A 15,829-nucleotide genomic window follows, 5' to 3' on the forward strand; every position below is an offset into this window, starting at 1 on the left:
CAATCCAAATCCAATCCAAATCCAATCCAAATCCAATCCAAATCCAATCCAAATCCAATCCAAATCCAATCCAAATCCAATCCAAATCCAATCCAAATCCAATCCAAATCCAATCCAAATCCAATCCAAATCCAATCCAAATCCAATCCAAATCCAATCCAAATCCAATCCAAATCCAATCCAAATCCAATCCAAATCCAATCCAAATCCAATCCAAATCCAATCCAAATCCAATCCAAATCCAATCCAAATCCAATCCAAATCCAATCCAAATCCAATCCAAATCCAATCCAAATCCAATCCAAATCCAATCCAAATCCAATCCAAATCCAATCCAAATCCAATCCAAATCCAATCCAAATCCAATCCAAATCCAATCCAAATCCAATCCAAATCCAATCCAAATCCATCCAAATCCAATCATCCAAATCCAATCCAAATCCAATCCAAATCCAATCCAATCCAAATCCAATCCAAATCCAATCCAAATCCAATCCAAATCCAATCCAAATCCGATCCAAATCCAATCCAAAACCAAAACCCAGCAAAGTATTTAAAAATCCAGCTTACTCCGCCGGGTTGTACATCATGCGAAAAACGCGTCGTTCATCGTCGTCTTCGTCACGTAAAAACAGCTGATTTCTGCACTGCACCGACTTGTGGAATGTCGTTTCTCCAGCGGGTAGCTTAGCTGCTTACATAAGTCCGCGACTAGAGTATGTGGAATCGTTCTTCATCTTGGAGACGGCATGGTACTTAGGTACATACAGTGGCATCAGCTCGAAGGAATTTTGCAAGAGGTGAATGACTATGGAACAACTGTTGAATAATGACACCTTCGTCGGAATGGGTTGAATGGAGAAAAAGGGATGCAATCCATATGGTAGCTGTTACTGCCATTTACACTATTTGCTGACGATGGTTGCAATGCTTCTTAGACGATGAGAGGCTAATGTTGCTAATTACTTTCTCGGGTTGGTTTTAAACTGATAAGGCTAATGAAGCAGATTTGAGTTCATGAGTTTATGGATAATGGTGTAGTCAACGCAAACTTGTTTTGAAAGAATATACTTAATGATCTATGTATACTTCAGAAGTTCAAGTGAAGAAGAGTTGACTGTGCTCGAAGAAATGCTTTTTCGTATCATAATTTATTTAGGGCTATGAACATTTTTATTAAAGGTATTACAAGGCTTTTCCTTTTTTGAGTTATGTCAATTAATAAAATTTGTCAAAAACTACTCTAATGAATCGCTATAGCTTTTGCATAGGTTCATTAATGATTTTGATATAACCCTTCAAATTTGATCATTTTGAAAAATCGAAGTAGTTGCCAATGTATTGAACAATAATGTAGGTATAAATATGACACAAACCTACACACAGAGAAAAATCTCAGCAGATACCGTTCTTCAGGCAATGTTTACCATCGAACGGGCCCTCTACTTTTTTTTGCATCAGCACACGCTAGGGCTGATAACTGCAAGCTGCACACCGCCGTGTGGAGAGTATGGAGCGCGATATGAACCCAGGCCCGGCCAAACAGCTGATAAATAAGAGCACCCGGCTTGGTCGTGGGATGGCCGTGCACTTGCTGCTCGCTAACAACGATGATATGCTTGGAAACAGCTGTTTGAACTTGAACTTGGACGAAATGGTTGGTGACGGAATACGACACTCTCGATAGAACACGGCTGATTAAACTTGAACACCCGGTAATGCCGGAAAGAGTGTTTTTTCCGGAATAATTTTATTGTTACGATAAACAATACGGAGCCTGGAGCTTCGTCATTTCCATTACACATGGACCATGAGGCCCTTCACTATGGTTCAGCCGAAAGTAGAAAATTATCTATTAAAAAATCAGTTTTTCGTTTGTTGTCAAAAATTACAATGGCATTTCCGTAGCGGAATGTAACCTGTAAGCTAAACTATACATTTCTAAGAGCATAAATGTGAAGAACTATAACTCTATAATATAGAGTTTTTTTAGAGTGTAAAATTTACCGATTGGCTACTCGTTAATGATGACCAATCTATTGAACTTTCAATGCAGAGCTATGTTTCCTTCTCAAGATTTGTAGTTTCGTTCATTATAACTAACATTTTATTTCAAAATTCAGACACTAAATCAGAATTATATTTTCTAATATAACTTGACTGGTGTTCATTCGTCGTAATTTTTCATACTTAACCCGCAAACTCAATGTATACGGAAGCAATTCATTGCTCCATTTCACATTGTATGGTTTCCTCCAAAATTACTATCGCTCGTACTATCTATAGTACAAGCTAAAAAAAATAGCTTCCACTACTTGGAAATTCACGTGCAACCACTATAGGATTGACTGAAAACGCCCACTACCGTCCTTCTAAGCAATACGCGGCACACGCACGTGACCTTAATGCTGATTATGGTTTGTATTGCTATCGAGTATTTTCAGCACCGACAACAGTAGAAATCCCAAATTGCATTGTTACTTTTGTCATGATCCTTTTTTCTTCTTCGCATTACGCCTCCACTGGGATAAAGCCTGCTTTTTAGCTTAGTGTTCGATGGGCAGTAGGGCCGCATATTGGGGCCCCCACAAATCATTAGTAAAAATATTTATAATCAAACTTTTAAACAAACACTTTAATATAAGAATATAATAAAATACGTCAGAACTTAAACTAAGGAATCAGCAAGAGGAAAATCATTGAATCAATGTTGTTGATGGTAAAATGTACAAAAATCAAATTAAATGTGTGAAACATATGAATCCTACACCACAATATATGGAACATTTTAAAATTTATGTCATGGTTTGTTTCAAAATTAAAAATTTTATATTTCCCTAGTTACTCCTATCTAAAAGTATTCTGAACACAAGTTACAATTCAACGGGGTTTGCAGCAGTTTTAAACTTAATTCTTGTAATTTAAACCTTACCCAGAATAAGTAAAAAGGGATATTATTTTTAAATCCAATTTATAGTAGCTGTCCAAAAAGGTTTCTGAGAAGAAGGCTCTCACACGTCTGTGACTCCACCCCCCCCCCCCCCTTTTTGTAATTCCGGCCCTAAATTCATGACAATACAGTACTTCTGAGAAGTCACGATACTTTTCTTTAAAAAAGATTCTGGCACTCAAAGAGTTGAGCTCGGTTATAGTATTGTAACTGGTTTAAACAGGTCTGGTAGTTGGTTTCTATTTCGCATGCCTATTTAATGGCTCTGTTTTTAAAGGTCTTGACATAAAATGGTCTCTAAAGTCATTAAGTCTAAAGTCACTTATTTCCTTTTGAAGTTTGCAAAGCATCCTAGTTGCACAATTCTCCAAAGAAACCAAGAGAGATTCTCACCTGACCTTTCCACAGATTTTTCCAGAATTCTAGTGATTTTTTTCTTCAGATATTTCTTCAGGCATCCTTACTGAAATTCCTTAAGAGATTAGTCCACCAATTTTCCCAGAAATTCGTCAAAAAATTTCTCCAGTGATATTTCAAAGGATGCCTAGAGGATATTTGCTTGGAGAAATCCTTGAGCCCTCCAACGCCTTAAAATTCATTTATGTAATTTTCCCTACTAGAGTTTGAAGAAAAAGACAAGAAATTGTTCCATGACTTTTCCCAGAATAGCACAATAAATTCAACCAGGAATTTCTTATAAAATTTCTTCACCAATGTCTCTAGAAATTAGAGATGGGCGAAAAGAACCGGAGCTGTTCAAATGATCCGGATCACTCAAAAAACGAGTGATCCGTGGCTCTTTCTCGGCAAGAGATGATTTATTTGATCAGTACGGAACAGACAAAAGGGACCCAGAACTGATTCTTTACCCCTTTTCTCCTTCGATTGTTTCTCGGATGGGCGTTTTCAAGAGACGTTTCAAATCAGCTGATCCGGAAGCTCGTTGACATTTCTTCTACGAAAATAACTGGCCCAGTTTAGCACCGGTCCTCCACCGATGTAAACAAATGCATATTCGGACCTTTCACATGAAAAGGCCTTTTTATTATAACGCTTAACACGTGACTTGCTTTGTGCGCCACGACACACATGCAAACACAGTATGTTGCAGCTCCGCACACACAGCCAAACAACTTATTTGCCCCGCCCACATGCATACAGGCAGATAATAAATGGAGAGAAGAAGGTCCCACTTGAATGACAAAGCCCATTTTGTTTTATTCTTTTGGTTCGGAAAGGGAAAATCGGCCGGATACCGTTTTGTCTCAAATTCTGAACATGACTAACATTCTGAACACTCGACTTTTTATAGAGATTTTTCAAGCAATCCAATCAAATTTCTTCATAGGATGAACAATTCTACTATGGCTTGAGTTCTCTACATTCAAAAGTAGAGAAAATATAAATTTTTACTTTTGAAATCGCCACTGTTCGGAAAATGAGTCATGCTTGGAACTTGAGACAAAACGGTTTGTATATCGTGAGTTTCTGGTGAAGAACGCACGATGAATGAGAGAGCAAAAGATATGAAAACGTACGACGCAGGGAGTGTACCGCTCTTTTTTTGTTCAGTTCACTCTTCCTTTATGAGCTGCAGAGCCACTGAATCGTTCAAAAGATCTAGTTCACTAAAAGAGTGATCCGGAGTGATCGGATCCGCTCACCAAATTGAGCCGATTTGAGTACTTTCTCTCCCCAGATTCTTCGCAAGTCAATTCTCGCATAACTTCTCAAATGACCTATCTTACATTGAGAGACTCTATTTGTTTATTCGTTCTTTAATTATTTACAGATCCAAAGTAACCCTTTTTGTTGCATTTTTGTATGAAACGACATTTCTAAAGTGAAAAATGTCCCAAAAGATTTAGTATTACGCTGTTATAATCGAAAGAGAGCAAGAGAGCAGAGAATCTCTTATTGTTACATAGGTATTTCTAAAAGATTCAGCGAGATTTCAAGTTTTCACACCAAAGAAACGAATTTCTACAGAGATTCCGCTCGATGTTTTTAAGAAATTCTCTCAGAAAACCTTTCGGATATTGTCTAGGAATTCAATTGATAGTTTTTTCATTATTTATCCTAGCACTGTATCCAAAAAAAAATTCTTAAGTTTTCCCTAAAAGTCCCGTAATTAATGCAGGAGCTCAACAGGAATTTCTACAAAAGTTTCATTCATGATTACTTAAATATTTTCTGTCACATACCTCCCTTTCCTTGTTTATTTCTCCAATAATTTCTTCACAGCTCCTACTTGGAAAAGTTCATCAAAAGATTATCAATGATTTTTTGAGGCATTCTTGAAAGAAACTTAGGAGGATACTTTGGAGTATTTTCTGCAGGTATTCTCAGAGAAATCTCTGGTTGAAATCATAAACGGCTTCTGAACGAAAAAAAAAATGGAGAAAATCTTAAGGAATCGTTCAATATTTGGTCTGGGATCCTTGAGTCCTATTATATCGATTCCGTCAGGTATCTCTCTAGATATGCTTTCAGAGATTCCATCTTGTATTCATTTTTTTGGTTCTTCCGGGGATAACTCTACGAATTACTTTACCTGTGGAAGAAACAGTGAAAGAATTGTTGATGTAAATCTTGAAGCAATTTTTGAAACTTTTTCCCAAATCATATCTGAAAAAGAACACTTGATAAAAATCACAAGCAGTTTTCAATAATTGTCTAGGGAAAATCCTGCAGATATTTTTTTTTTGAAAAATTCTGGTGCAGTCCTTGCATGAATGTTGAAAGAATTTTTAGAATTAATATTTTTCTTCATTTATTCTGTGCGTGGTTTGAACCTTAATCTGCCTTTTCAGCGTAGCATTCGTATGGACATTTCCATAGTTATCAATTGCAAATGTTTTCTTTGCTTGTCTTCACATAACTTGTACATTGCGTGGCTAGTTTATTTGATTCAAACAGGGTCGTATTTACGGGATGGGATTTGTGGAGGTCATGGCCCTCACATTTTAGGGGCCTCGACAAATCATGAGTTAACATACATATTTAAAATCAAACTTGTAAGGACAATAAGGATAGTTTTCAACTTATGTGAATCACATCGGCAGAATTGAAAGATTTAAGATGATTTCAAAAACAATCAAACCGATTCAAAACAAAAGCCAAGATTTATCGCTCTGAAAAATAGTAAAGACACTTGAGGCCTAACTAAGGCAAAATTCATAAACTAAGCGTATGAATTCAATAATCTTAGGCATTATCAAACTTGAAAAACAAATAAATTTGAAATGATGGGAAGAGATTTTGGATCTGCAACGTCAAAAATCTTGTGTGGCTGTTTCGAGATGCTTATAATGGACGTTTCCTCATTTTTACGTCACATTCCGGACAACTCGATTAAAATTACACTGACTCATGAAGTGTAGTGCGGAAAGTAAATAGGTTTTTGAATTAACTAAACCATCAGAGGGACTTTTAAGCTAGTTGAGCATTGTCCATTTCAGTTTTCGTGGAAACTGAATTGGTAATGATTATTATGATATTGAAAACCCGCATAAACAGAAACCATAGAGTAAAGTGGGGCAAAAGTTCGAGTGGGGTAAGAGTTTCTTTTTAAGATTTCTAGCTCAATTCAAAACAATTCTTATAAATGTCATGGTGGTTCGAATGCTATTCAAGTAAGAGTCTTTCAATCCAAATATCATAAAAATCGATAGAGATTTGGAAAAGTTATGGCTATTTGTTGTTTTTCGACGTGAATATTGTAATTTTTGGTCAAACTTTCGTTGCATGGAACCAATTGAAGTTAAAATCTTTTTCAATATTTTATGTATGGGCGTTTCTAGGCCTACCATAAGGTTGCTTTTAGGTGTATTAGTTTTTGCATAAATGCTTGAAAACAACTTTTGGCCAATAGTGGGGCAAAAGTTCGAATCAGCGGGGCAAAAGTTCGACCCATGTATAAAACCACGGGAAAATTTGCAAATTGCCCAAAATCCACAAATTATCTTCAAATTTAGTTAAATTTGTCTGATCGTGTGAAAACTGTCACCAAAATTTTACATTTCCACTTAGTTTTGCGAAAAACTGCTATTTTTGAGTATATTACAATTAACTCGGTTTTGGGCAATTTTTTGATGAAAATTTAGTGTGTATTTTTCGGCAAACTTAAGTTTACGGCTGGTGTAAGGTATGCCTGTCATAAAAGGATCGATATTTTGTGTTTTAGCCAGCAAACTTTTGCCCCCCACTAGATTCGAACTCTTGCCCCACCGGTGGGGTAAAAGTTCGAATAAGACAATCAATTTTGAAACTGTTATAACTAAAAATGAGTAAATATTTTGACTAAAGTTTGTTCAGCAAAATAATAGCCAACATGTTGAAGGTTCAATGTATGATGTTTGTTTTGTTTTAACTGCTATTGTTTTCCTGGAAACTTTGATTATATCACTAAGGTCGAACTTTTGCCCCACCTTACTCTACTTGTACTGTTTTCCAGACCATTCACAACCATTAACGATAATATCTGAATAATTTCGATTACACAGTAAAAAATAGTTCAAATTTACATGGCACGTAAACTTTTATGATAATCATGTAAATCGAGTGAAAGTTCAACGATATATTATGTAAACTGTCTCATTGCATTCAAAAATGCTTGCAATCTTAAGATTATCTGAAACATTTCATGATCTTTTATCTAATATTGGCGAATAATATTGCATGCTTACTTGCATCATTAATGTGATATTGCATACAAGAATACTCGGTTTACACGATTATACACTGAACTGATTTTGTTAGCAATGTTAGCAATGTAGATGAGTATGAATCATTGAACAATACATTGCAAATGGCTTCACATAATTGAAGCTCAGAAATTCGTGACGTGTAAGACTAAGATTTCTTTGGCGTGTTGCATCTAACCTAAAAAAAAGTTTACCTTATCACGAACGGTTTTGACAGATTGACAAATTGTTATAATATGAGGAGTACGCAGTTAAGTTATGTAGCCATTCATTCATTTCATTTATTTAGTTAACATCTACACAGATAACACTGAATCAACAATTTCACGCCACAATACTCGGTTCGTGGCCGCATCTCTCCATCCTCGGTTCTGCCCCACGCTCGCCAAATTGATACGCACTTGATCCGCCCACCTAGCTCGCTGCGCTCCACGCCTTCTTGTACCAACCGGATCCGAAGCGAATACCATCTTTGCGGGGTTGCTGTCCGGCATTCTTGCAACATGCCCTGTCCATCGTATCCTTCCAGCTTTTGCCACCTTCTGGATACAGGGTTCGCCGTAGAGTTGGGCGAGCTCGTGGTTCATCCTTCGCCGCCACACACCGTTCTCCTACAAACCGCCGAAGATCGTCTTAAGCACCCGACGTTCGAAGACTCCAAGTGCTTGCAGGTCCTCCTCGAGTATCGTCCACGTTTCATGCCCGTAGAGGACTACCGGCCTTATGAGCGTTTTGTACATGGTACATTTGGTGCGGGCGTGAATCTTTTTTGACCGCAGCTTCTTCTGGAGGCCATAGTAGGCCCGACTTCCACTGATGATGCGCCTCCGTATTTCACGGCTAACGTTTTTGTCAGCCGTCAGCAAGGATCCAAGGTAGACGAACTCGTCGACCACCTCGAACGTATCCCCGTCTATCGTAACACTGCTACCTAGGCAAGCCCTGTCGCGCTCGGCCCCACCAGCTAGCATGTACTTTGTCTTGGCCGCATTCACCACCAGTCCAACTTTTGCTGCCTCGCGTTTCAGGCGGGTGTACAGGTCTGCCACCTTTTCAAATGTTCGGCCGACGATGTCCATATCATCCGCGAAGCAAACAAATTGACTAGATCTCGTAAAAATCGTACCCCGGCTGTTGAGCCCGGCTCTCCGCATAACACCTTCTAGCGCAATATTGAACAACAGGCACGAAAGTCCATCACCTTGTCGAAGTCCCCGGTGGGATCCAAACGAACTGGAGTGTTCGCCTGAAACCTTCACACAATTTTGCACACCTTCCATCGTCGCTCTTATCAGTCTCGTGAGCTTCCCGGGAAAGCTGTTCTCGTCCATGATTTTCCATAGCTCTACGCGGACGATACTGTCGTATGCCGCCTTGAAATCGATGAAAAGGTGATGCGTTGGGACCTGGTATTTCTTTTTTTTTTTGTAGAGACGACAGTTAGCGATGTGATCCGACCGTTGACATTTAGGACGACGTCGGAGTAGTTTAAGTTGTTGCGCAGAAGAACACCAGTCCCTTTTCTATCTTCACTGATGTTGACTATGGCTGTATGGCTTCCTATAAACGCGAAATTCTCAAAAGCCAGCTCTTGAACAAAAATAATATCGAGGTCGTGGTTCCAAATGAAGTCTCTCAAAAGAGATTTTTTCACCGGTGAGTTGATCGCATTCAAGTTGATTGTGGCTACATTACGAATGAGTGGCATCAATTATTTTAAATTTACTGAGTTCCAAATGAACCCACTACAAAAGCCTGTTAATCAACCGATATGCGGAGACAAGCTTTATGCTTGCTCTCCATTCTCCTTACTATCTCTCCTAAGTTCACGCTTACCCGTACCTCGAGACCTTGACCTTCCTGACAACTGCGATAGTAGTTGCTCCATACGATGTTCAACGTTTTTCTTGCTCCGGGAGCGTCCTCTTCGTGATGATAGCTTGTTGGGGGAGCCACTGTCTACTTACGACACCTCGGTGGTTGTACTCTCCTGCGTCCGTGTGATGTCGGTGATTTCCATATTCTCACATCCCTTTTCTCTTTCCCGCTGCGTGAGTTCCGATGAACTCGTTGCTTCCGACTTTGCTCTCGTTGAGGGTCCGGGTTGATCTTTAGTATTATCGTTTGGTTTCGAAGCGGTTCCATTGTTTTTCGACTGCAATGGCGTCATGTTCAGTTGGTATGCATCATCTTTCGAGAGGTTATTGGCCAGAGCTCCCGCCACTACCCCGCTATATGATCCGACGGTAGCCGACGCCTTGATGCTTTTTATCTTGGGATATTCGGCCTTCAGATGCCCCTCCTGCTTGCAGAAAAAGCATCTGTTTTTCAGGCCTTCATAGTACAAACGTGCTTTGAAGTGCCTGATGTACAGGTTAGCAAGTATTTCTTTACCGATTTCCATGTGGACTCCGCGAATCCCACTGAAAACTGCATATCCGTAGTCAGCGGGATAACGTTCTCGAACATGTTGCCTTATCGTTCCGAATTGGCTAAGCGCTGCGGCGATGTCCTTGTCGTCCATTTCCGGGGGAAGGTTGAAAATCCTGACGTACCGGAACAACCGACTTGCAACTTCAAGCTTCACGAACGTGGATTCTCCATCGCCGTATTCAAACCGGTACTGCTCTTCGATTCCAGACACAAAGCAATTGAAATCCGGCTCATCCAAAAACTTGATGTAAAAACAACGACCATTTTCATCCTTGTGTACCTCCGGTGCAGGAATTTTCAAAACGTTCGCCGTTAATCGAATAACATCAAGATGAGCAGGTGCTCGAACTCCACTCGCGAAAACTACTTTTAACGTGTTCTTCCGTACTTTGTCCATTTTATTATCTATTCAGCGAATAGATTCCGTTTAAAGAAAAAAAGAGAGATGCACTAAACGTGCGGCGCAAAAAACACTTCTCAGCACTGCCGATAAACACGTGTTACCGCATCGACGTCCGAGTGAATACTGGTATTCACGACATTTTTGGAGGATTTGCCGTACAGTAAAGATCTGGTCCGTTGTCGATCGGCCGTCAACGAAGCCGGCTTGATAACTTCCCACGAACTCGTTTACTACGGGTGACAAACGACGGAAGATGATCTGGGATAATACTTTGTAGGCCGCATTTAGAATGGTGATCGCTCGAAAGTTCTCACAGTCTAACTTGTCGCCTTTCTTGTAGATTGGGCAGATTACCCCTTCCTTCCACTCCTCCGGTAGCTGTTCTGTTTCCCAGATTGTGCCTATCAGCCGGTGCAGACAAATGGACAGCCTTTCCGGACCCATCTTTATGAGTTCAGCTCCGATACCATCCTTACCAGCAGCTTTATTGTTCTTGAGCTGGTGAATGGCATCCTTAACCTCCCTCAAAGTGGGGGCTGGTTGGTTTTTATCTTCCGCAGTACTGACGAAGGCATTTCCACCGTTGTTCCGTCCTTCATTGCCTGTGCTCTCAGCACCATTCAGGTGCTCGTCGAAGTGCTGCTTCCACCTTTCGATCACCTCACGCTCGTCCGTCAGAATGCTCCCATCCATATCCCTGCACATTTCGGCTCGCGGCACGAAGCCGTTGCGGGATGCGTTGAGCTTCTGATAGAACCTACGCGTTTCCTGAGACCGGCACAGCTGTTCCATCTCCTCGCACTCCGTCTCCTCCAGGCGGCGTTTTTTCTCCCGAAAGAGGCGGGTCTGCTGTTGCCGTTTCCGTTTATAACGTTCCACGTTCTGCCGGGTCCCTTGCTGCAGCATGACCGCCCGCGCTGCATTCTTCTCCTTCAAAACCTCCTGGCACTCCTCGTCGAACCAATCGTTCCGTCGACTCCGTCCCACGTACCCGACGTTGCTCTTAGCTGCATCGTTGATGGCTGCTTTTACTGTTCTCCAGCAGTCCTCAAGAGGGGCTTCGTCCAGCTCACCCTCTTCCGGTAATGCAGCCTCGAGGTGCTGCGCGTATGCCGCTTTGACATCCGGTTACTTGAGCCGCTCTAGGTCATACCGGGCGGCCGTCGGTACCGTACGTTGTTAACGACGGAGAGTTTTGGGCGCAGTTTGACCATCACCAGATAGTGGTCAGAGTCGATGTTAGCGCCACGATAGGTCCTGACGTCGATAATGTCGGAGAAGTGCCGACCATCAATCAGAACGTGGTCGATTTGCGATTCTGTCTGCTGTGGTGATCTCCAGGTGTATCGGTATGGAAGGCTGTGCTGAAAGTAGGTGCTATGAATGGCCATATTCTTGGAGGCGGCAAAATCAATTAGTCGTAGGCCGTTTCCGTTCGTCAGCCGGTGGGCGCTGAACTTTCCAATCGTCGGTCTGAATTCCTCCTCCTGGCCAACCTGAGCGTTTAGATCTCCTATGATGATTTTGACGTCGTGGCTTGGGCAGCTGTCGTACTCGCGTTCGAGCTGCGCGTAAAAAGCGTCTTTATCATCATCAGTGCTTCCGGAGTGAGGGCTGTGCACGTTTATTATGCTGAAGTTGAAGAACCGGCCTTTGATTCTCAACTTGCACATTCTCTCATTGATCGGCCACCACCCGATCACGCGCCTCTGCATATCACCCATCACTATAAAAGCTGTTCCCAGCTCATGTGTATTGCCGCAGCTCTGGTAGATGGTATGGTTACCTCTAAACGTACGCACCATTGATCCCTTCCAACACACTTCCTGCAACGCTACGATGCCGAATTCATGGTCCTTCAGCACGTCGGCGAGTATGCGTGTGCTCCCGATGAAGTTGAGAGATTTACAGTTCCACGTACCGAGCTTCCAATCGCTAGTCCCTCAAGGTTTGCAGAAGCAAAAGCAAACTTCCCCTTCCCTGTCAGCATACGACCAAAGTTCCCACCGGGGGTTGGTTACCCGATCTTCCCTAAGGTTACTCGTACCCCAGCCAGTACCGCGAGGAGGTAGAGATAGGAGTAGCTGGGCAAGAGGCAAAGGACCGCTCAAAGGGATCTATTTTATTCCTTCAGGTACGCGAGGTACCAATGGTACGCCATGCCCAGCCATTTACCAACCAGCAATCTATTCCAGCACATGTTTATAGCAATTGTGAAATAGTAATATTTCTTTTTGGAAGATATCATAGACTAGAAGAATAGCCGAAAAAAATTTTAACGTGTATCAACTTTATTTCTCATAACTGAAGTTTCAAACGCTTCTATTAAAATTACTTATCATGATCACGTTTTGTCCTAACATCCATCGTTGCTCAGGTAATGATTCACCAACTCGCTGTGAGCAATGTACCTACTATTCATCTTAGTGATTTGTTAGCACCTCTATCGATCTTCTTAGCACTTTTTCCATTTTTTTTTTCTCGTATATAATATCTCGAGAAATCGTTTCTCCAAGAAGCTATGATGACACGTCATATGCAAATCTGTGGAAGCACGGGGCATAATGGTAAACCTAAGTCTAAATTCTGGTACGATATCAATCCCGTTAAAAAAACAAACTTCGCATGGAAAACATTTCTTTTTCTTCTCTTTAGCATTACGAAATGAATGGAACATAGCCTGCTTCCCAGCTTAGTGCACTCCCCCTTATGAGCACTTCCACAGCCATTAACTGAGTGCTTTCGTTGTCCATTGACCATTTTTGCATGTGTATATATTGCGTGGCAAGCACGAAGATTCTCTATACTCCAGGAAATTGAAGCAAAATTGCAATTATATCCTCGAGCACTGGGATTCGAACCTACAACCCTTAGCAAGGTCCTCGCTACGGCTATTTGGGCCCCTGTTGTAAACCCTCGTTTACCAGTAGTGGTTGATAACGTTTGTAACACATTTTGAAAGAGGTTAGTGGAATCAATTTCTTCATTTTCCCCCAAATAACCATCTTACCCCATCTTCCCCTATTACCAGACAACACACGCAGTCTGGGCACGCGTCTCCATCACCCGGTTCATCATGTAACCTAAACAGTTGTGCACGAGTGAATCTTACGTCGCCGTAAAACCCATCTGAGGTGATTCATTGAAAACAGGAAGCCCTCTTTCGGCAGCTCCGTCTCAAAGAAGATTTGCTAAAAATGGCAAATAGTAGCTAATAGACACCACTCTTTAGCCTCTTTAGAGGAGGAAGTGTTACGCGTTCCGTTTGACAAATACCTTGCAAGCCAATGAATTATCTAACATGCTTCGGATCCATTCACGTTTACGACGCACAGTGGACCAATGCTGGTCAAAAGTTTAAAAGAATATGTTTAAAGACACTTTCAATAATATTTTTTCTATTTTTTTTCAGAATTGAATAGCGATTTCCCAAAATTTTAGAGTGATTTTTTAGTTTTTTGGCATGTGTATTATATCTATGTGATACAAATGTTCCACTGTGCTTAATGTACCATGGCTTCTATTGTAAATTTATATGCAAATTATTACATTTATTCATCATTCAAAAACTATGTCTTGTCAATGAGTTAGGAATTTTGAACTACAATCGACTTTTCACATCTCGATGTTCTTCATCTCGATATCTTTCCCTATGACGATGATTTTATTAGTTCAATACCTCTATATGGTCCCTTCGGTATCGAGAAGTGGAGAGTTGATTGTATTTGTATGAGATTTGTACTTTTGGCCAACATTTGTATGAAACACGGCCATTGTGCGACCACTTTGTTGCAAACTAAATTGAATGTTTGTCGCTGTGCTTCATCCATCAACTATGAAATAACAAAAATATACGACGTCATATATGATCACTCCAGTAACTCACCTCTATTTCTTTGTTTCCATTTGCAGGTAATTCCCGAAAGCAACTCAACCTTGATCGTATTGAGTAAGCTCCGATGTTCGGTTGGATGAACTTCAAGGTATTTTCTCTTTCAATGTCAGTTTATGTCATGGAACACCCAACAAAAAAAATCCAAACAAAGTCGCAGAACCACACCCACTTCGTCCGTCCCCCTAACCCTCGTTCCTCCAGCTCATGAGGAGCCGTCGATAAAAGTTAATTCCAATTTATGGCTCCCGAAATAATATCGACCGGCGTATGCGATCATCAACCGAAGCGAAACACATGAAACCGATTCCTTTTTCTTCCGTCGTCGTGGTCTCCTTGTTTGCTGTTGGCCATGTCGTTCCCCAAAGTGGACCGCGAATGTTTCGGGGGAACAAAAAATGAAAAAAAAAAGAGAATGTCGCACTCTTGTTAATTGGGTGTGTGTATATATCTCAGGCGAGGGGCATGGACGTCATTAGAACGAGGGGCAAATCGCAGATTTTTAAAAATGTTATACGTACTGTTACATTATACTGATTTCAGTTACGTTATGGCAATAAGGCAACGCCCTTTCAGCTACTTGATCGAATAGACTTTCATGAAATTTCAAAAAATTTTGTACGCATTTCATTGCAAAATGATGATTTGTACAGTACGAGTCGTACATTTCTCGTGCAACTTTCAAAAGGACTTATCTAATATTGAAAGGCTCTCTTTGTTACTTTTCAAAAGGACTTATCTAACATTGAAAGGCTCTCTTTAAGTTGAAGAATGATGACTTTTACATCACGAGTCGTAAAGTTATCCAACGAGGCTTTCCGAGTTGAATAATTACGACGAGTGCTGTAAAATTCGAGTTCTGCAATGAGTTGCGTTCACAATTTTTTGAGATTTCGTTGAGGACCACTGAGGGTGTCAGAAATCATATCGGAATGCATTCACCATTTTACCATTTACAAATTGTGAAAAATAGTTGTGTAATGATTCATTACATAACTGTTAAGAGTTTCAGTTGCGTAATGACTATTACCGCACTGCATAGTTCACTGCACGAAAGTAGGCCGTTTCATGACGAATTGGCGTGATGAAAAACAGCCTCTTACGATGAGAAATTGCAAAAACTACTATGACTAAAGATCTAGCTAAGTTTGTTACACAAAAATGATTACGATTCGCACAAAATCATGCTTCTCTGGACCAACACATGTTGAAAAACCTGCTTGGCGCCTACGTTTTTGCCCCTTATAGTTCCTACGCCTCTGGTGGAAAGCGAACGTACCGGACCACTCAACGTAACCAGTTTTCGATTTCTGTGACCTTGAATTGTGCCTGTGCCGGGCATCGAAAACTGGTGACGCCCAAGGCCACCATCAAGGAGCGTGCTGTGGTCAGCCACAGAAATAGGATACTGTTGGCAGAATATAAAATTTCAATTTCTTGCACCC

The 15,829-nt window shown here is 40.9% G+C and overlaps 1 protein-coding gene across 9 annotated transcripts in view; it reads left to right on the forward strand.

The window, feature by feature from the left end:
• The window catches only part of LOC5578975 (protein FAM46C), a 296,248-nt gene that overhangs the window by 210,972 nt on the left and 69,447 nt on the right, over nt 1-15,829 (forward strand). Inside the window, exon 1 of one of the 9 annotated variants that reach the window (XM_021841528.1) lies at nt 14,437-14,475. The exons of the other annotated variants lie outside the window; for them this stretch is intronic. Coding sequence (XP_021697220.1) covers nt 14,452-14,475 — 24 coding nt within the window. The 5' untranslated portion in view covers nt 14,437-14,451. Of the gene's footprint in view, nt 1-14,436; nt 14,476-15,829 lie in introns of those variants that run through there. 9 annotated transcript variants of the gene reach the window in all.

Source organism: Aedes aegypti, chromosome 2 (assembly GCF_002204515.2).
Source record: "Aedes aegypti strain LVP_AGWG chromosome 2, AaegL5.0 Primary Assembly, whole genome shotgun sequence".
Lineage (NCBI taxonomy): Eukaryota > Metazoa > Arthropoda > Insecta > Diptera > Culicidae > Aedes > Aedes aegypti.